Source organism: Protopterus annectens, chromosome 3.part0 (assembly GCF_019279795.1).
Source record: "Protopterus annectens isolate FY-2018-M chromosome 3.part0, PAN1.0, whole genome shotgun sequence".
Classification (NCBI taxonomy): domain Eukaryota; kingdom Metazoa; phylum Chordata; order Ceratodontiformes; family Protopteridae; genus Protopterus; species Protopterus annectens.
Window position 1 is genome coordinate 1,666,434,100 of NC_056731.1, and position 22,413 is coordinate 1,666,456,512.

At 37.8% G+C, this 22,413-nt stretch overlaps 1 protein-coding gene across 4 annotated transcripts in view; it reads left to right on the top strand.

Annotated features, from left to right (window-relative positions):
- Nucleotides 1-22,413, top strand: part of OXR1 (oxidation resistance 1) — a 4,227,902-nt gene that overhangs the window by 2,483,716 nt on the left and 1,721,773 nt on the right. Inside the window, exon 1 of one of the 4 annotated variants that reach the window (XM_044065706.1) lies at nucleotides 1,109-1,474. The exons of the other annotated variants lie outside the window; for them this stretch is intronic. Within the exon in view, the coding sequence (XP_043921641.1) occupies nucleotides 1,303-1,474 (172 nt within the window). The 5' untranslated portion in view covers nucleotides 1,109-1,302. Of the gene's footprint in view, nucleotides 1-1,108; nucleotides 1,475-22,413 lie in introns of those variants that run through there. 4 annotated transcript variants of the gene reach the window in all.

Here is a 22,413-nt window from a genome sequence, read left to right on the forward strand (position 1 = left end):
AGGATGTAGGGCATAATAGTGATGTATGGGCGCAGTTACCCAGAACGTATATATATATAAGACCAAAGAAAGAAGAAAACGCAAACAGGGCACTGATCTCATGGCTAGATATTCAGCACAACAACAAGGTGTTCAGAAAAACGAGCAATAATGGCATTCAGACTGGTGGCAAAGTTCCAGGTAACTGCGGCCATACATCACTTTCATGCCCTACATCCTGTGCGGGGAGCATATGTGTGATGTACGGGCCCATACTTTTCAATCTTTTAGCGCACAAAATCTGGACAAAGCCATAAATAAAAGTGGGACAAGAACCCAAAAATAGGGACAAGTTTTAAACATTGCTCTTAAAAACTTAGAAGGCTGATAGAACAACAGGTTTTGCATTAGCATGAATTTTCTGAGGGCTATGAAGTCTGCAACTCAAACATCTCATTTTCTAACGTCAATCTTTAATGATTTGCCACTAATTTGCCAGAAAACTACAATTTTATGAAAAATGGACCAAAAATATTAGACAGAAATCTGGACAGTCTGTGGAAATCTGTACAGTTGAGAGGTGGTAGGCACATACTAGATCATAAGTCTTTGGTATACTGGTTGAATGTCAGGCTGCCCTAGGCAGAAGATCCCTATAGTAAAGTATACTGCAACAGGGAGAGACTGCTATCTACTGTTATGGTAAGATTTTCCACAGCTGTACTTTATGCCTGTATTCAATAATTGCCAAATTTATGCTTATTTCTCTCTTAAAATGCTATGCCAATGTGAGAAATATTTAAAAATCATGAGAATAAACTCATGTATACATGTTTCTACACTGCAGTTATAAATGCGCATCATGTGTAACTTAAAAGTGGAGCTTTTCTCCCCAAGCCTCCGCAGAAAATGTGTTTTACACAGTCAGACTTTTCCAGGTCAACAAAGACAACTAAAATATAATAAACACATATTTACAATGTGTCCCTACCTAAGGTTGGGCCTTTACTCCCTCGCTAACTTTGGCTAAGTCCTGAATTTCTTGTACTATGAAGTTGAAAGCTGTACTGCTCGCGCGCCTACGTTTTTCTTAAATGACAAATCGCCCTTAAAGGTCCTATGAGTTACATAATTCATACAGGGCGTGACTCTTAAGTGCAGGCACTCCTCAAAACTTTGTGAGGAAGTACGAAAGTGGCGTGAAGTTGTTTACAAGGCCTGCAGTTCTCATAATGGTCACTTTTGTGCGGCTTTAAGCACTTCACTTACAGCAGGTACATTCTGCAGTTGGAATAAGTTTGGCTAAACTCAGTGGCTGCAAACATGGATTACTTGACAACGTTCACGGGGAGGAGCGGACGTTTGCTGCGCGGAACAGCGAACAGACTGTGGTTCAGTGCTGGCGGCGGGCGAGAAGTTCAGTTTAAGGACCTTGTACCGCAGAGTGCCCCGGCTCCGGCAAAAACGGACAGTAAAGTGCGGAGCCCTGACACAGGTGGGATTTCAGCTTTTCTAACATAAGTAGTAGTTCTGAAACTTTTTTTTCATGATGTAGCATGCAAGTAGGAACATAGTCTCAGTAACTTATAATGCAGGTTGCATAGTTCTTCTGAAAAGGCAATTCTTGGATTTCAAACTTTGCTAGCTAGCGCATGTGAGCACTTGATATTTGCGTCATATTTTTGGTCAGTGCGTCATAAAATTGGTGGTTTTCTGGATTTTTGTACCAAATCAGTGAGGTCTGAATTCACTAAATAATGACAAGCCTTTCAGTTTCAGACTTCATATCCTTTGAAAACATGCATGGTAACACAATACCTTTTATTCAAGCTACTCCCTGCGTTTATAACAGCAATATTTAAAATGTCCCAATTTTAGGGGCTTTATCCAGATTTTTTTTGTGCTAAGAGATTGGGTGCTATGAGTTTACCCCCACCCCCTCCAGGGCAACGACCTTTGCGTGCAGACTTGGGTTGCCTGCTGCAGAATTTAGCTGCGTGTTTTGTTAGTGTTGTTGAGACTCCTGTAGTACACAGTTGACGCCTTGCTACTGTTGAAAGGTTTTTGAGGTGTCATGTGGAGTAGAACTGCACAATCCTTTCCTATATTGGGTTTGTTGTGCTGGTAGCATTCCGTTTGATTCCTTAACGATGTTAATCATTAATACGTAGGTTGATACTTTTGAAAGTATCTCGGTCCCTTTAGAGACGCATGCCAGGCGTTGTGTTGTCGTTGGGGACTAGCTGCGCCAAGGAGAGCTGATGGGGCCCAACAGTGAAACGTACACTACCTCTCAAACCTGATGCTACACGGTTCTCTCTGATTTTATTCCTCCCATAAACAAGTGAATGTGGCTGGCAATTAATTTGTGTATTTAAATAGGGTTGCCCATTAAGAAGTGCATCTTGTTTTTATCTGTTTTGCGAGCCGATGTTTTGATTTGGTTAAGTGGTTTCACCATGCCTCTCAAGTGTACCTCATTTTGAGTCTTAAAAGCCCGCGTTCCTCGCTGTTACACGTTGTAAAGGCTCTGTCACATATTCATAGTTGAGACTTATTAATATTGAATCGCAGTAAGTCACCAAATAACATTTATAGGTATAAAGTTAGATATTTAACCATCACGTGACCTTTCTAGTTTGAAGTTAGTATATGTTCCAGATTTTGACCTTTTACTCATATTATAGCTGCCCCACATTTGGGGATGGAAAGTTGAGACTTAACAGTCATGCAGTTTGGGATTGTGGAGCTGGAACAGGGCTAACTGTTGGAAGAAGCTGATCAGTAGCCTATGGTGACACTGCTGCAACCACAAGATTGTTTGATTTTGTTTTAATGGAATGTTAGCTCTGCTTTGTTTGGTGGCAAGAAAACAGACACCAAATGCTTTGGGTCAGGAGGTGGGAAGAAAGTTAGACAAGTAAGACTGACTTAAAAAGGTGGGGGACAAAATCAAGGGCAGTTAGGCAGGGCTGAGTAGCCTTCTAGTAAAGGGAGCATGCTGTCACTTGGCTTGTTAGTGACTGACAGAAGGAAGAGAGAGCAGACCTCTTGTGAAAAGAAGGATTTTAGTAAAGGTGAAGAAGACTGACAAGTGTTGCTGATCTGTACGACTGATTTGCAGTGGAGGCTGGAGAAGGAGATTTCTAGCGTTTCCCAAAGGGTTTCACTTGTTACCTTCCTCAGCGAGTATCGAGTGATAGGGAGCCTTGGCAATGGCCACTCGCTGTTATGCTAATGCAGAAGGCCTGGCTCGGAAGGGCAAATGTTAGGATGCTGAGAGAGGTAGTGAAAGCTTCTCCAGCATGGATAATCTTTTTTTCGAGTAGCTACTGTCACGTTTTGTCTTTTTTTTAATGTAGGAGGTAGGTTTCATCATAAATGGGTTCACCTTTGGAATAGGAGTTCACATGCTTGTTTACACACATGGTAATTCACCACATTAAAAAGACCTCATTATGATAAATTATAAATGAGATGTCAGTGGTCTTTGTATCATGTGCTAAACATTTTTACCATCCCAATTTCTTATGCACGTTCCTTTCCTTGTATAATTTGCTTTTGATAATAATGTGAGCTGTCATTTTAACACCCACCTGCAGCCATTTCCTTCTAATTATTGGTATGTTTCTTTATTTCAGGTAATTGCATGTCCTCATACCTCTCAACCTCTGAGTGCAAGAAATCTGGTCAAAGTCTAACATAATGCGGGCAGGGGTGGTGGTCAGATGCGTGAAAATAGGTACAGATTTTAATTATTGATGTAACCTTACAGAGTTGCTAGAACAACTGGATTTATGCTGGCATGCATATCCTGAAGGATATGAACTCTGAAGCTCAAATCTGTGTCATTATTTATTGGTGACTTTTTCAGTCTTCAGTGACTTACCAGAAAACCACACATTTAAGAAGAATGGACCAAAAATAAGAAGCACAAATCTGGACAGTGAAGAGAGCTTTGCATGTTTTCTTGGCTCTCAGCAGTTGCAGGTTGCAGCTTTTCAAGTGCATAGCCTCACAGGTCACAATTATTATTATTTTTTTTGCTTTGTTTGGTGACTTTATACTAGTACCATTTTTTCTCGTCTCCTGACAGATACTTCATCCTGTATTCATTGCTGCGGAAGGATGGGAAATATGGGTTGTACTGTGATCATGATCAATAATGTTTTAAAATTTATTCTGTTCCCAAGTTGCCTTGCAGTGAGGCATTTTTTTAAATAAATGCATGCATGCACGCATGCTTTGTATAGATGGGTGAGAGTGTTATTTCTGATCTTGCTTCATAAAATTAAATGTTTTTCCTTCCAAGATGCCTATTTATTATTTTTTTAATTTTATTTTGCATTTGTTTACTGGGTGGTCCGACTGTTTGGCCCATTTTCAGCGGAGGCCTAGGGAGAAAAGCTCCACAAATATTGTTTACAAAGCAAGAATTTAAGAACAATTTGACAAAAAAATATTTTATACAATTTTGACATATTAGACTGCTATGACAGTGAAAAAAAAACTAAGTTCTAGTGTACAGTTTAATAGATGGAGGTGTAGACAGATACATTTTGGGTTATGATGGTTAGGTGAAAGGAATTTTTGGTGAGCTATTATTTAAGGAGAAATGAGGTGGTAAAAGAGTTAGTATTGTATTATAAAGCAGAGATGTTTGAGCTGATGGGTGGCAGAAATATAGTTGCAGAGGAGAAATAGTTGAAATAATACTAGAGAGAGTGCTGTTTTAGCCTGGCTTGTTACAGGAGCAGAGACATGTATTGTTTAGATGTTCTTTTATCTGATTTTGAATTTTGATGGGTTGGACACGTTTAGAATTTCTTGTGGCATTGTATTCCAGGACTTTGCTGTTTTGTATATCTATTTTTCACATAAATGTGAGTGTACATTTATTTATTTATTTATTTATTTATTTATTTATTTTATTTTATAGTCTAACTGGATAGATTTATAGACATAAAACAATTACATAGGATGCAAAAAAGAGCATGTATTATATGATGTTGGGTATGCTTGTGGTCGGGATAGTTTAATAATGTAAAGCAAAATTAAATTCACAGTCATCCTGTTTTTGAAGGATAGTTAGATGTAGTGTTAATAGTGAGCATTTGCTTAATATTACCCCCTCCCCCCAAAAAAAGGTTAATAATACTACTTTAAACAGGCAAGTAGACCAGTTTGTTCTTACTTTTGCCTTTGCAGTGTAAGAACCTTTCCTAGTTTCTTAATCCAGATAAGTGCTAATTGCATCCTTACCTTAACTCCAGGGAGGCTAACATAATGGTTAAGGTGCTCATCTTAAGACACAAGATGCAATGTTCAATTCTCACATGAAGTAATTGGCAAGGCTTAAAATGGCCCACAAAGGCAGTTAGCCTAGTACTAGTCTTTGAACCTGTGAACAAATATAGTTTTTTCAGTTGCTCTTAATTTTTTTCTTTTCCCCATAAGCTTGCTAATGTTGCACTGATTATGTAGTGACATTGTATGACAAGTCACAACGCTGGCTGCTGATCTTTGTGGTTGCACCTATGTATGTAGACTAAATTGATATGCTGAGACTTTAGGTGCAGTACACTATAAAAATATGAATGAGTGCTTTCTTTATGCAGCTGTCTTTAGATTTAATTTTTACAATTCATCTCATTTTCATAAGCATAAATGCAACCGAACAGTAATGGTTGGGAAGATATAGTTTGAGGGGCATGTGGGTGTTGGAATAAGCCATGGGATGTCTGCCACTGTCCGAGTTTAACTCTGTCATCTTTTAATATTTTTAATCACTTCATTATTTAGCAGTGAAAGAAAATGTATTTCTTTTTACCTTCATTTTTTTACGTGGGAGTAGGCAGACAGATTTTATTTTTTGTGTTTTAGTCCCACTAAGCTTGTGGCCTGTTTTCAGGGTAGACCTGAGGTGATAGTCAATGAGTAAAGGAAATTTGACCAGGACTCTGGGAAAATGTCCTTATTTCTTCAGAAAGTGCCCTGAGATTGTTTTGTATCTATGTGAGCTATCAGCAGCTCAGGTCGGTGAGACATCGGCTTAACATCCAAAGGATATCCCCTCTGGAGTGTATCATCAAGAAAAATGAATAGAAGCACCTTGTGTGGATTAAAAACTCACCATCTTCCAGCTTCAAAGATGGATGTTTACTTCACTTAAATGACAATAAACCTTCAAAGAAATTGTAAATTGAATGTAGACCTGGAAACTGATTTGAACCTTTGAGTAATGATGTGTACATTGTCTATCTTACTGCTTTTATAGCCCTTTTCCATGACTAAAAAAAAAAAATACAGCTGTTTTATTTAAGGATAAGTAAGTACTTGTATGGAAAATTCTTGTGTCTAGGCCTCCTCCTCTATTTTCCCGTCTTTGTTGAAATATAGAAGTATTGATCTAGCAGAGATGTTTTCTCATGGTTGCAATATTATTTATGTCTGTCCCCCCACCCCAGGTTTGTTGAAATATAGAAGTATTGATCTAGCAGAGATGTCATATTTATTTATTTATTTATTTATTTATTTATTTTTTATTTTACATTTGTTGACCGGGCTAGTCTAGCTGGATATATGTCAGTAGAGGCCCGGGGAGAAAAGCTCCAATGGTTAGTACAAGTTTAAACAGAGATCAGCAATACAAGATTAAAATTTATAAACAGAGGTAGGTAATACACATATTACACAAATATGAAAGGAGCAAAAACAGAAAGTGCAAAAACAGAAAGTGGAGTAATAAAATGTTTTAAAAAATGTAATAAAGTTGTTTTTTTGTGGATTACAATAGTCATATAGTATATATGTGTAAGCATATATCTACATAGATGTTATGTAAAGGGAGAGCTATTAAGGGTGCAGGAAGAAGAGAGCAATAGAATTACGGAAGAGGAAGAGAGAGAGGAAGAAGGAAATTAAACTGGGTTGGTGCAGGAGCAAAGCCAGTGTTTATTGAGATGCATTTTAGTTGTCTTTTAAAAAGTGGGAGAGAGGACAAAGATGAGATTAGGGGGAAGTTTGTTCCACATTTTTTCCAACAGAGTTGGAAAAGAGGCAGTCGCCTGCAAGAGTTATTGGATTTGGTAATATTAATCAGTAGTTTGTTTGAACATAGATGTTTCAGGTTATTGTATGGTGAAACGAGGTTAGAGAGTATTGGTATATTATTTGGTTGGTATAGGATCTTGAGTTAAGAGCTGTTGAAGTATGAGCTGGTTAGGAAGTTTAAGCCAACCTAGTTGTCTTAGGTTCAGGCAGTGATGAGTTCTAAAAGGGGATCCTGTAGCAAATTGAGCAATATTATAGTAAGATGTTGCTAGTTTCTTGAGGTTGTTTTTGGAGAGATTGGTGTATATGGGGGAAGCATAGAGATTAGGTGAGATCTGGCTAAGGTGGACCTACCTACAGGTGTAAGGAAGGGTTTGATTCTGTAAAGGGATCCATTGTGTTGATGTGAGAGTTAAAGCTGAGGTTATTGTCAATAGTTATTCCTAATAATTTTGTAGTTGAATCTGGAGAAATGAGAGTACCGTCAGTGGAAGTGAGAGTGAAGTTTAGTGGGGTAGATTTGCGGGTAGGTGACAGTTTGGTCTTCTTGGGGTTGAGGAGTAGGCAATGGTCTGAGAACCGTTGTTCAACAGTGGTAAAAGCTTTTTGGGTAAGAGACTGGAGTTCAGTTTGAGAGGTAGCAGTGCAGATTATGGTAGAATCATCTGCATATTGTATGCAGATAGTGTTTGGGATAGCTGATTGTAGGTCATTAATAAAGATAGAAAATAGAAGGGGGCCTAGGATAGAGCCTTGAGGTACACCTAAAGAGATAGGAAGGAGATTAGATAGTGATTTTTTTTCCAGAGTACTGCCTGCTGACTGTCTTCTAGGTAAGATGTAAACCAAGTTAAGGAAGGAGGATCAAGTGAGAGATTTTAGTAAGTGCAGAAGAAGTTTATGATTAACCATGTCAAAAGCTTTAGATAAGTCAATGAAGACTGAAGATGATAGATTATTATTGTTGCGGTTATAGTTGATGGAGTTAGTAAAGGAGAGTAAAGCAGTGGTGGTACTGTGGGAAGGTCTGAATCCATGCTGACAGTTGGCAAGTAGGTTGTTATGGAGAAGGTGGTTAAGTAGTTGTTTGTGGATACATTTTTCCATGATTTTAGCTATAGGTGATAAGTGCTATGGGGTGATAATTTGAGAAGTCCTTAGAGTTCCCCCCTTTGTGTAATGGGATGATGTGAGATGTCTTCCAGATAGAAGGGAAAATTCCTTCGTTTATAGATCTATTTATCAGAATAGAAACGGGATAGGCAATGGCTTTGGCTCCTATTTGCAGGAATTCTGCAGGAAGTTTGTCTGCAGAGCGGATGGTAGGTTTTAGTTTTTGGAGTAGTGATGAGATAAAGGAGGTAGAAACAGGTTGTAACTGAAGGGAGGGAGGTGGATTTAAAGTAGGTAAGAGTAGCTAAGAGCTGTTGGGAGATAGGTGACTAGCAAGAGTTTGGATAGTATTAGTGAAGAAAGAATTAGTTTGCTATTTGTGTAGGATCATCTGGGTTAGAGTCCTGAGGGTTTGGTGTGATAGACTGGCCTGGGGTTAAAAGATTAATACTGGCCCAGAATTTTTTAGGTTCCTTTTTGGAGGTTTGTTGTAATTGAAGGTAATAGTTTTTGTCTGTCAGGATGGCTTTTTTTGTTGTGTTTCTAAGCTCTCTGAAGTTTTGGCGGTTAGTTAGATTCTTAGTGGTACGGCATTTAGTCCAGGATTTGTTTCTGAGAATGATTTTTTTGCCTAGTATTGTTTGTCAGCCAGGGTGCTGCTTTAGCTTTGGTTTTAATAGTACGACTTTGGGCATGGTGATCCAGGATAGATAAGATTGTGGAATTGAAGTATTCTACTGCTTCATTAAGTGGGAGATATTTTAGTGGGGACCAATTACATTGTATTAATTCAGCTTGAAAATGCCTTCGAGAAATGTTCTGCCTTGGTCACACAGCTCTTTGTGATCTTTATCCAGCCAGTTTATAAAGCGGATAATGATTTTCTCCCAAACAATCAACCGTCTACCCCAAACTCAAAATGACAGGTTAAAAAAAAAAATCATTATTTTAATCCATTAGACACCGGTGCTTGAAAATGTAAAGCTAATGGCCATAGTGTTCCTTCTAATTTACCCATTGTGTTTCTGCTCAAATACTATTTTCTTTGGCAGATTGTCAAACATGACTAATTAAATGGCATTTTGTTGTAACTGAAACATTGCTGGACTTGCATAGCTCTCTACTTTGCTCAAGAATGAGGGAGAGGGAGGGTAGCCAAAAAATAATGGAGGACAAAGGCCCAAAATCGGGGAAAAGTTTTGAGTGTTCCTCTAATTTGCTTTACAGATTAACAGAGCAGCAGCTTCTGCATAAACATGCACTCTCTGAATGATAAGCCTGAAACTGTTATGTCTGTCATTATTGACTGTCTGTAATCCTTGGCGATTTACCAAAGAATCAAACATTTGATGAAGGACAGGGCAAAAACATGAGGCAAACTCGGGCAGCTGGGAGTTATTCTGTTGCAAGGGTGCAGGGCTTGAATCTTGCCATTTTCCTGTATCTGTTGTGTGACAGTGCTTTGGGGCAGCTGGGGATTTGGGCTAAACTTCTTAATGGTCTCCTGAACTGCCTGCCTAATTAATGGCTATAACTTAGAAAAAAAAAAATCTTTTTTGTATTTTATAGCATTGGGGGTGTACTGCTAATGTTGGCATTTTGGGGTCAATTCAATCATGTGTGGATTGAGCAATACTGCGGTTATTCATAGTTGTTGTAAAATATTCAGTGTTCATATGTTCATAGATTAGTACTAGGCTAACTACCCTTGAGAGCCATTTTAAGCCTAGCCAATTATCCTTTGTGAGACTCAAACCCTGCACCTTGTGTTTGTAAGGCAAACACCTTAACCATTAGGCCACCCAGGGGGTTGGGATGGTGGACCAATACTTAAGGTGTTTGCCTTACAAAAACAAGGTGCAGGGTTTGAGTCTCACAAGGAATAATTGCCTAGGCTTAAAATGGCTCGCAAGGGCAGTTAGCTTAGTACTAACCTATGAACCAAACATTGTTCCAGAGCAAAATCAAGTGTTTTGCTAGTGAGTGGATTCCTTCTCATCCTTGGCTTACCTCAGATGAATTACTTACAACAGTGGTTGTGGGAGAATAAATTGCTAACACAACTAGAATTCTGTTTGGATTTTATATAGGAAAAAAATATACTCTGTACAGTGGGGCTTGTTAATCTGTCCGAAGCTGGTTGTACTTCTCCAGTACGCACCTAAGTTTTCATGAAGTGTATATATACCTGGTGATGGGGAAAGAGCCTTGCATATGACGTTTGGGAGACTTTTGTCTGACCAAACAAATGTATTTTTAAAAAAACTGAAGAGTCGTCAGATGTTTGTGATTTAGAGTCCTGAAATACCTGAGAAATTAATGCAAATAGACTAACTCATTCGTGGTTCAAATGCAGGTAATATTGTGCACTGCATTTGTTTGAACATTGTAATTTAATTATTTTCTTAGCTTTTAGTATGTGTTGTAAATTTATGAAGTACAGATTTACTTCATATAGGTGCTTCATTTAAGTTTATTTATTATGAAGTGCTGTTTACAGTGTGCATTAATTACTCTTACTTTTACATTATGTTAAGAGACTGCTCTTTGCTTGGGCTATGGCAGAAAATGGTTCTAAGACAAGCCCGCACACCCATTTTATTTAAGTAAAATAAATAAAAATTGGAAAACCATACCATGTTCTTGACATTTTATGTTGACATTTGTCCCCAATCTCTCCCTGTATATATACAGTTGTACTGTTTGCAGATAGTTAATGATGAAGTCTTATTTCAGTTTATAATATCTTGTCCTCCAAAACAAAACTTCCACTGTGCCTCTGCAGAAGGCATAGTGCGAGCAGTACACTACTTCAAAGGAGTGTGGCATTTGTATAATCTGCACATTCATTAAAAACACTTCCCACGCATACAGCCAACTATACCGTGGTCACATTGGCTGATGTCATATTGTTACGTAACATTCAGTGTTTAATACAGGGACGTAATGTTGTGTTATTGTGAAAATAACTTATTGTCTGTGTCTACAGAAGGAAAAAGGTGGATAACGGATGAGTAAAGAGACCTTAGAAAAACACATGCTGCTGCAAATGTTTAATGATAATGGATTCTTGTTGGCTTTGATAAATGTAATACACAAAGTAGAAAGTATATGTTGGGGAAAAATGACTCCAAAGCTAAATTTTAATAATTGCTAAAATAAAAATGACTGTAATGTATTGTGCTTGGATAATTTCAGTTGAAAAGCACTGCTGGGTGAAGGTGACCTGATTACAGGCAGTTTAGATAAGAATTGAAGATTTAATGAGTTAGATGAGTTCCAGGAAAGGTTTTTAAATAACAAAAAGTAGAGGCATGACACATGTTCTGTACACAGGACTAGAAAGTCGAACACTTAGGATCAGTAAACCTGGAGAGAGAGAGAGAGGTTTTGATGATATGATGCACAGAAACATGTGAATCTTGCAGCTGTTTACTTTTGAATTATTTTTTTTTATTGCGTAAATGAGTAATAATTATTTTTAAATGGACCAGAATGTCAGTCTTTTTTAAAAAATATGCTTTTATCTGTAAATGGGGAGTAGTATTAAGCAATCTAATGAAAATGAAGTTGCTTTTACATTTCATGATAAAACTTTGTAGTAGCTAAGCCCCTGGATAATTGAAACATTTTTAAATGCTACATTACCTTGTCTGGTATTACACTTTGTCCTACAAGGTATCCGTCACTTCTTTTTTCCCCACTTGATTGTTCACCGATCACTCTATGAAATCCTTATCTTAAAATGTATCTTAATTTAGTAATTTCTTAAGCTGTTGAGAGGTGGTGTTTTAAGCTGCAGTTAGACAGTCCAGTTTAATTTCTTATTTTTATCAATACATGTGGCACATTTGCCCTGCTTAGAGTCCATAGTCTTGTCTCCTGTTTTGGTTAGTATCTCCAGCAAATTCCTACTGTATATAATCTATATCACTGACCAAAATTCTGTGCTTTTGACATGTCTGACACATTTGAATTGCATTGCTGGGCTTTATTGTGTTTTATGCCAAGTTCAGTGGTGTAGAAGGATCCAGTCCGGACTATGATGCAGACAACTAGAGTTTTATTTAGTGGATTACGTGGTTGTAGGTGCTGGTGTGGGGAGGGTGGATGTGCTTCTCTTGAACTGGCAGTGGCAATTGCTTTGACTGTTCACTGCATTGTCACCCTCCTTCAAAAGGTTGTGTCTGGCATTGAACGTCCATTGTTGAACGTTTGGGTACTAATGCAGAAGTAGCCATTATTGCAGATGCACATAAGTATGCACTTGTGGGTTACATGTCCCCTCCCCACCCTGGGAAGAATTTAGGAGCTACCTGTAAATACATCATTGTCAAAGATGTTGTGAGGGCAGGAAATTGCTCCTTGTGTGGACAGATGGGCACCTCTAATTGCTGTATCCACAGGGGTAAGAGATATTGGATGAATTGGGAGTACCCAGATGCTGTCCCCCCATTGGCAGCCCAGATGGCTTAGTGGCCTGCAGGCATGAGAAGGTGAGCATTAAAAGAAATACTCTGTCTCTCTGTCTCCTAACTGTTGTATATCTCTTCATTAAATTGGAAAAGTACAGTACAGCCTTTACTGTCTGTACAACTCTCTGAAGCTTTAGTGAAACATGTTTAGCCAGCTGAATATCCTCCTATGTAATCCCTTATTTTGAAAAGGGAAGCTTTGTGGTAAAATGTTACAGTAAGCTCTATCTAAGTTGTTTTGAGAATAGGATTGTCATACCACTTCTGTGAATTTCAAAATTAAGTGGTCATTTTTCAGGCACATATTCCAAACTTACAGCATAGGCAAACTGTATGTTTCTGTTTAATCCCATTTGAAATGGGAATGGTGACCCCGCCAGACTACATCAGGGTAGTTCTAATGTAGAGTGGGTTTAAGGGGATGCAAACCCCTCTTAGAAGTGGGGGTTAACAAAATCTGCAGTTTGGCAAAATGGTTAGATTACAGTAACCTCTAATACAGGTTATTTAGGTTGCACTGTTGGGATGGTAGGTATAGTAAAATAATGCCATCTTTTCTCCTGTATTTTAGGACTTGCACACTGTTACACTTTCTTTCACAGAGTGCTACAGCACAAATCTTCCATGGTTTCGCTGTTGTAAACCACTATCTAATCCGGGTTTTCTAATCCGTAATTCTGCCTCGTATCGTTACTGAAAGGTTTATTCTTAGGGTGTGCTATACCACAATATTCAGCTTCCTGTAACAGTGTGTGTGTGTGTGTGTGTGTGTGTGTGTGTGTATATATATATATATATATATATATATATATATATATATAATGTGTGTGTATATATAATATATATATATATATAATATGTATACCCATATTGGTGTTCCCCATACCATCTATTTTTTAGCCTTCTTGTATTTACCATCATTAAATTATTTCACAAGTAAGCCTGATCAAGTCCTCACCATTTCATTTCAGTTATATCAGAACTCCTCTATTTTGCAATTCTGACTTTTAGCCAGAAGTACCTTATCTGTGTTATGATGAAATCAATATTGTAGATTCCCCCCAAATTGACACAATTGTATTCTTGATCTCTTGTTACCATACAGAGACTGGTTCACCCGTTACTCAAAACAGAGTGCACATTTCTTTGCATAGCTTTTACATTTTCTTTCTGTAAATTTCTTTGCATAGCTTTTGGTAACATTTTCTTTCTGTAATATCCTTTGCTGCTGTTTTGTTCAGGAAATTTTGACTTTTTGTATCTGCTTTGGAAAGTGGAGAGTTAGAGCTGGACAGCAATAAACAAATTTATTAATTGCAGCTGGGGGTGCTATTTTTGTTACCCACAATCCTCAGAATAATGTGCATTGTACAGTAACGATGCATACTGTAGGGAAGTATACATCACAGCATACCTGCTTGCTTTCCTTTCATTTAGCCCATCGCACCCTTAGTTACTACCTGGCAGTAGGAGGTGCCAGGTACGTAAGAAATGCCTGTCTAACTTGGGGGAGCACAGTGCTATACCGCTCAACCTCTTAGCAAAAGAAGTCTGGGCAATGGCAAAAAATAATGGGGTGACATAGCCCAAAAGTAAAGACAGAATTTAATGTTGCTCTTATAAACTTATAATGCTAATAGGTTTTGTGTGCTAGCATGCATTTTGAAGGATGTGAAGTCTGAAACTCAAATGTCTGCCATTATTTAGTGACTTCAGTCCTCCGTGGTTTTCCAGAAAATCAGAAATTTTATGAAGAGTAGACCAAAAGTATGAGCCAAAAATCTGGACATTCTGTGAGAATTTGGACAGTCGTGCTCCATACCACTTGCATAGTGGCACCTTCCCTCTTCAAACTCCTCCCTTCCCTGTTGGGGTAGCCAGACATTTGGGTCCCTGATATTCAGACAGGCTATCCTGCAGTAACGCAGCTTGCTTTGTCCCTGTCACATATTAAACACCTCTGACAAATCACTTGCTGTAAAACATGGTGCTGTCACTATATCGCACCTTTGTTCCATGTCTGTTGCTGTTTTAACTTTGTGTACTTGGCTGATACTGTCTTTAATGGGGGAAATGGTGACCGACCAGATTGCAGTTTTATCAGTATCTACTTTTCATCTGTGTGAGCTAGCTGACAAGCCCTCCTCAGAGAATAGGATTGCTGTCAAAGGAGCCTAGTCGCTAAATAAGTTTAGCACTCTTGAGACTGATGACAGAAGGTAGAGGGTAATATAGGGTAGTTTCCATTCGGAAGCAAAATTTATAGCTGTTTTGGCGCAGCATTGAAGGTGGAGTTGGCAGCTGCTAGGATGGTACAAGAAATGCTGTCCTAGTTTAAAATTTCACAATGCTTTAAAAGAGAGAGAGACTTCTGGAGGATACAGTATCGGTCCTGTCGCCAGGACTGTGTGATTGTTGATTGGAGAGTAGTTGGAATTCCAAACTTCTAAGAAAGGTTATTGCCTACATAGTTCTAATTAGTGTATGGATGGATTGCTTGGCTGTTGTGTGAAAGATGAGCTGAAGGATAATTTTTAGGCTTTAGAGATCATTATTTTGTTGAGGGAGTTGTGTACAAGGAAAGATACTTTTTGTTTGGTGACGTGTGACTTAACATTTGGTATTTTTGACTTGATTGAAAGTAATTTCACAGAGTATGTGTAATGAACTTGTTTTTATTCCCACCGTGTTCTGATGATCTGTTTTTGGGTGTATTCGCTTGTGATTCTTGTGTCCCAAGTGCTCAGAAGTCATGGCTGATTCATAACCAACAAATGTAGATTACCATTAGATGAGTAAGCTAAGCTACTTTTCTTAGTAATCACCAGAAGTTTTCCAAACACAGCTTGTACATCTTTTAAATGCATTTGACTAATATAAGTAAAGCAAGTAGAATGTCATATTTGTTAATAATGGCAATAAATTGTCAAACATTGTTGGTAAGCAGAACTGTGTACTATTTCTGTACATGTTACTGTAATGTAACAGGCATTGTGTATTGTCATAAGTGTCATTTACAATTGTAGTTGTCTTCAGTCAGACAGAATTGCACTGTTCTCTAGAGTTAACAGTAGCTAGAATTCAGGGTGACTATGGTGTGTGCCAGGGAAAGCTGCTACCTTAGTTAAATGGTGAGCTGCCAAAAGGACCTTCCAAAGATAAGTGTATGTCACATATTGGCTACACAGTTGCTCACTGCAAATCTGACGGCTGTTGTGCAGAACTGTTCCTGTGGTATTTGCTGATTAGGACATCATCATCTGTGGAAGGGGTCAGTGGTGTAAACTATTAAACCCATGAGGTTATGTGTGTTTTGGTTTATAATATCTTATTTCCTAGTAAGCTTAAAGTTAAGGGGGCACCAGAGGGAGTATGAGTTACTTTGGCATGCTGTGCTTTTTATATCTTGTTATGCCTGGTTTTATTTGTTTATTTTGGGGGAGGGCTGTTCATATCAAATATTTTGTCTATAATCTCATATGTCTTTGTTTTGTATTTTAAGCTAAATCATACAGTAAATGCTTATTTGTATTGAAACAGGAATGCTGATTTAAATAGTCCAGTTGTAATTTGAGCATACACCAACAAAGTCCAGCCGCAAAACATCATTGAGCGGCTGGACAGATATGCTGCTTAACACCATCCTACTATTTATGAGGGACAGGGCAAGATGTGGGAAAAATCTGGGATGTTCTGCAAAACTGTGATGATCATACCTGTCAACTGTCTCAGGATTTGCTTAATGTCCTTTTCTGTACTGTCTAATATATTTTTTTTATATCAGTGAGGATCTCCATCGGTCAGTAATGCTAGATGGAAAAAACACACACAAAATGCAAGCGTGCCTATGTTGGCGCTGATGTATTGTGAAATAATGCCGCTGTACGTGCCATATGCATGTGCAGTACAGCAGTTTTTATTGTATAAAACAGGACTGTAGTATTCTTCCACCTTCCACAAACACTATTTAAGAAAGGTGAGCAATTTCTGTAAGTAATATGATTGTATAGTAGCAATAATTCACAACTCTCTGTATGGATATATCAGGATTTACCTATGGTTGGCTTTGTTTGTTTAATTACTCAGACTTTGCCCTTGTGATCAAGCCACACCAGCCATGGGTAAATCCTGGTATACCTACACAGACAGTCGTGGATTATTATTAAATTATGTATACCGAAAACTGGGGATACGTGCCCACATGCAAAAACCCCCTTTTTTTTTCACACTTTCCTTTCTTTTATTTTATTGCAGCATGTTTTTATTTATTTCTTTTTTCATAGCTATGCTAATGAAGTCCTTCTTGACTGCTTATCTATCCAGTTATGTCTGTTTCCTGCTTGTATTTTTATTTACTTATCCATTGTTAACCTGGTACATCCTGGTGGCTGTATCTACTTTTTTCTTATGGGTGACCCAGTAGCACTTGTTTGGAAAAGTGAGATGACCGGGGTCACACAGGTTGCAACTATAGATTGACCACAATCAAACTGACTGCTGCTAGTAGTCAGCTTCTGAGATGCATTGTTGGACCCAAAAAAAGTCTATGCCATTTTTTGTTCTAATTTCTGCAACTGCTTTTGATGTGCCAAGGTGGTTTACCTGTGTAATTTCTGCTCTTTACTCATTTATTGGTGTGTGTGTGTGTGTGTGTGTTCACATTTTCAAATGTTTTATGTTTTTTGTTTGTCTTTATTATTGGTTTATATGTAGAGCAATGTCCTCCTTTTTAGTATTGTTATAGTATGCATACTACATCTAAATGTATTCATGTGTACACATCCCCTTTTATCACACTTCTCAGCCTTTAAGTGCGAGAAATAAGGGCAACTTGAAAAGCTTGAATAAAATCACGAGGCTGTGCCATACATTAAGCTGACTAGGAGGGCCGCAAGGTTACCGTTTGCCATTAGAATCTGTTTGTTTTTGTAGGTATGCAGGGTTAGAGAATATTAAATTTATCATTTGAATGTTTTCTTTTATCTATCAACAGTTCTTATATTTTTGCAATTGATGTGCAATATTTTGTCATTTTGTATCTTATAAATGCAGATTTTTCTTGTTGCATCATGTACAGCAGGGTTAGCAGTAAGCAGCCCTAAGACATGTTGCAGGCCACTGCTGCTGCTTTTTTGGCCCCCAAAGCTTTACTACAGCTTTTAGTTGTGTGGCCCTTGCGTTGGTGAAACGGATGCAAGGAATTTATTAACTGTATCCTTACTTTGAGCCTCAAGTGCAGTAGCAACAAGCCTCCTTGGTTGAGTAAGACTGCTACTTCCCTGCATGCATTGTGCTGTCTAGTCTGTAAATATTGCACCTAAACACCAGTTGCTAAGGCTCCAAAGTCCTTTGAGAGGGATCAACTGCTGATCTGGGATCTTGGTTTTCAAACTAAAAGTGTAGATGTTTTACCTGCCTGTACAGTCCAGTTACTGTTATAGAAGTTGGGTTTTATTTCACCTTTGACAGAGGTTATGTTTTCTTCACCCATGCTGATGTAAACTGATTCTTTTTTCAGCCCTTTTTAAACCTGAAATCCAGAAATACAGTATGTAGCTATTAAAGCCCTAGTATTTGATAGGCAATACACTGAGTCTGTGCATGTATAGTTTGTGTCCTATGCAACGTATTCTCATGGAAACCCTGTTGAGTGATTACTGAGAGGTCAGCAATGTTGCAACTAGTTGCATCATAGAGTTTTCCATCTTCCATCTCTCGCCTCTTTCCCATTTGTTGTGTGACTTGATGTTTGTTTTATGTAACCTGGGTTGATGTAGGAACATGGTCCTCCACGTCACCTCGGGCAGATTGTTTTACTTTTGAAGTAAAACAAAGGATAAAAAGCTCATTGAGATGAGGGTCTCAGTGGTAACCTGTGACCCAGTCATTCAATATAAAATCATGGATACCATAAGCTACTGGATGTTTGAGTAGTAGTAGTGTTGAATTTTGACCGCCATTGATAGAGATGTGCTTTACTTTCTAGTTGTGATTGCATAACAGGCAGCTTGCGTTAGGGTAGACGGATTATATGCGAGTCCTGCAGATATAAAACTGATTCATTAGTGTTTTAGAACAACTTGTTTGTTGCTGTTGTGGACATGTTACACAAATCATTTTGATGAGAAATGGTAGGTTGACATTACTTTTAAAAATATTTTTATAAAGCCAACCATCTTTTTTTCACAAGTTTGGCGTATGCCACTTAATGGCTATCTTGTACTTGATGTGTATAACAGATTTGTATTTAAAACATTATTGTAAAATCAAACCTTTGCACTGCAGTTGTTGGTTTTAAGTCTCTATTCATGGCGTTTGTTCACAAATCAATCAATGGATCCTGTGGAATATCCCTGACACTGTTTTTAATGTCTCATTGAATCTTGTGGAATATACCGGACCTCTCCTTTAAGACTTTTTCCTGGCATTTGGGGAGTGTTTGGGGAGTGCACAGTGTACAGAACTCTGTAACGTGAAGTAAAATGGTACAGAATTGATGGCTTCAATACATTGTACATATTTGGAATTCATTGCAAATGAGAATCCCTATCCTGTGGGTACCACTGTATGACTGTACTGAATTTCAACCGAGTTTAGCTTCCATTTTTCAAAGTATAGACGTGACTGATTTTGAGGGGAGGGTGTTGGGAACTTAATGTTCATTTTACTGTTTATGTTCTAATTTTTGAACAACGGAAGTACAGTGGAGTTGCTAGCAGCTAAATCCTGATCGGGATACCAAAATCCAAAGAAAAGGCTATACTCAAAGGACAGGAGCCATGTAGAAAGGCGTTATTTATCAAAAATATAAAGCTTACAAGTGCCACTAAAAATGAGGGTGGTAGCAGTAACATCTTAAACAGACACTCACCTGTAGTACCTTGACAAATGGACTTCCAACAGATGTCACACTGCTGTTTGTTATGGAAAGTATGTTGGAATAGTGGATATTTTGAGTTGAGCTTATGTTTTTCAGCAAAGGGAATTGGTGAGTCAGTGTTTCTAGTGCAAGACTGCTTATGGATGCTCTGTGGCAGATGGTGCCATTTCTCTTTACAGTATCTGAAAACCTTGGAGTTATAACAGGGACATCCCCTACCTGTCTATCTCTTCTGTTTTTTATGTTTATATTGTATTAAATGGTTCTGTGGTATATTGCTTACTTATTGATTGAACCAGTGTGTTGTGGTAATATTTACTGTTGGGTATCTCTGCCAAGTTCCCTGTTTTACATTCTTTCTGGGGAAACGACAATAACTGATGCATTGCTGAAAACAAGCTGTGGTACTTTTCATAATTGAAAAATACTAGACAATGCCCTATGTAACTGTTTGCTTACTTACACTGCTAAAATGGAGGATACTAACATTTTTGAACACCCACTGAGAAACACCACCCAGAAGAATGCATGATTAATACAAGTAGCCCTAATATCATATACGATTACCATAAGTGGACCCACCTAAGAATGAATTGTTAAATGTCAATAAATAAAGAAATAAGAGAAAGGAATAGTATAAACTAAAATTGTACTTGTTTTAAAATGTATTACTGGAGCTTTTCTCCTTGGGTCTCCACTGAAAATGGGTCACAAGCCCAGTAACAAATGTCAATAAATAAAATAATATAAATGAAGCCTCATATTATAAAGGTTGCTTACCTCTGATGTAACAGATTCATCATTAAATGTTTTTCTGTGTTTTATCCAACGCTGTCATATGTTCTAAATGTATTTTATCTTGTAAAGATGGTCTTTTTGTGTCACATCTATTTAGGTTACATAAAATAAGTTGCTGTGAACATTCATACTGCAGGAACAAAAAATAAAATGGTTCTGTATTTCATACTTTTGTTGTACAGTTTGAAACAAATAATCACTGTTCCTTTCCTAATTATTCTTGTTAAAAAAACAGTGTGTGTATTCCCTCTTATGTATTTGTGTATGTGGAATATTGGCTTGTGTTTGTTGCTGGGATTAAGTCTGTGTGTTTTTTTTTTTCATACCAGAAATGTTTGCTACACTGTAGTTGCACTTGCACAGTGAAGAGTAGGCTTTAGCAGTCTTCCTTCCGTAGTCTATATCCTTGTTATACCCTTTGTACATATGTGCTTTTGTATTTAGCGTTAGAGATTGATTGGTTCCTGGAGGATCAACAATTATCCCTCGAACTTTGGTGGGGATAAGATGGTACAAGTAGGTGATGCAGTGGTTTTCTAGCTGATCTCAAACATGGACACTGGTAACAACCAGCATTATAGCAATTGAAAATCTTTTTGAAAGAATAGATTTCAACTTTCTGTTTTATTCATTGCTTTAGGGTATTAACATGGAAAAAAAATATTTTTCTGTTCATTTTTCTCATGCTGTAGAGTTGTACCTGTTTTCTTTGTAGAGCAGTTTTTTTTTTTTCCCTGTAGAAATGTGATGTTACGAGTCACTTCTTCATTTTTGTTTTGTTCCCCACCCCAGTCAAGTGATGCCCTCAAGTAAATTTGCCATTTTTTGAGAATTGCTTGAGAGCTTTAGGTTAGTTACTAAAGAGTCCTGTAAGAAAGTACAGTTACTTGTGTGTGATGAGATTAGATGAAGCTTTTTTCATCTAATTCAAGGTTTATTACTGTGAAATTCCACTGTGCTCTGTAGCTATGGTACTTGTATGCTGTCCATCCCGGTGTCATTTGTCCTTATTTCTTGGGTGGAAATGCTTTGTGTTGTACTGCGACAGTACAAGACAGGAGTGATTCCATCAGAGGAATTTTAATATGTAATCCAACTACCTTCAGCCAAATATGTAATCTGCTGGGGAAAAAAATCCCAGGCAGGTCAGAACTTAGAATTTTTACATTATAGCTCCATGGAGAGCAAGTCTACATTTTACGCACCAGAATGCTTGTTTGAGTTTCATTTGTTCAGTCATTGTTACGATAAATTGTACATGTGTATTCCTGTTTCAAATGGTGTGCTTTCAGTGTTTGAAAAGCTGTCTGAGCAGTGTGACTGTTATTGCTATTATATAGGGTTATTGACCTTCAGAGCTGTTATGACGGATCTCTTGGCCCCTTGTATCTTGGTAAAGGCACTTCAGTACTTCATTAATGAACACATTTCCCAGAGTTGTCCTCAAGGAATGTAACAGACATAGATGTGACTAGAACGTTAACTCTTCAGAAAGTGAGAGAAATGGAAATTAGCAGCAATCACTGTAATTTATTCCATATTCACATTTTCTAGCAGATATATTTGTGTTCTGAACACCTGGATTAATTGTGATACGAGTGCCCAAGTAAATAAGGACATTTGTTGTTTTTGAGGTTTTGGTGCAAGAACCTCCAAATAAACTGTAGGTAGTTTTGTAAATGAGAACCTCGCAGTTCGAAAGTTCAGCAGTGGTTCGATGATTATAGAAACAGCTGCAAAGCTGAAACACTAAAAAATATTCTGTCATATCATTAGTGAGTAGGGGAAACGGAACACTAAATTACATGCAACATAGTACACCATTCTGCACAATTTGTGCTACACTGAATACATGTAATAGAGGATCTGTTCTGTAAGACTGTAGGCAGAGCTGTAATTGTCTGGTCAGTTACTGAGCTAACTTTATCTTCGGTTACTTTTTATACTCTGACTCCCTGTAGTGACCATTGGAAGCAGGTTGCCTATCATAACTAAATTCTCACTATCCTAGTTCACTGTGTTACACAAGTTTAGTGGAAGTACAGGTATTTCTGTGATGTTAAATTCAGAAACATCTGTAACATTTTTGTGCTCCAAAATTCAAGTTTGCTTCTG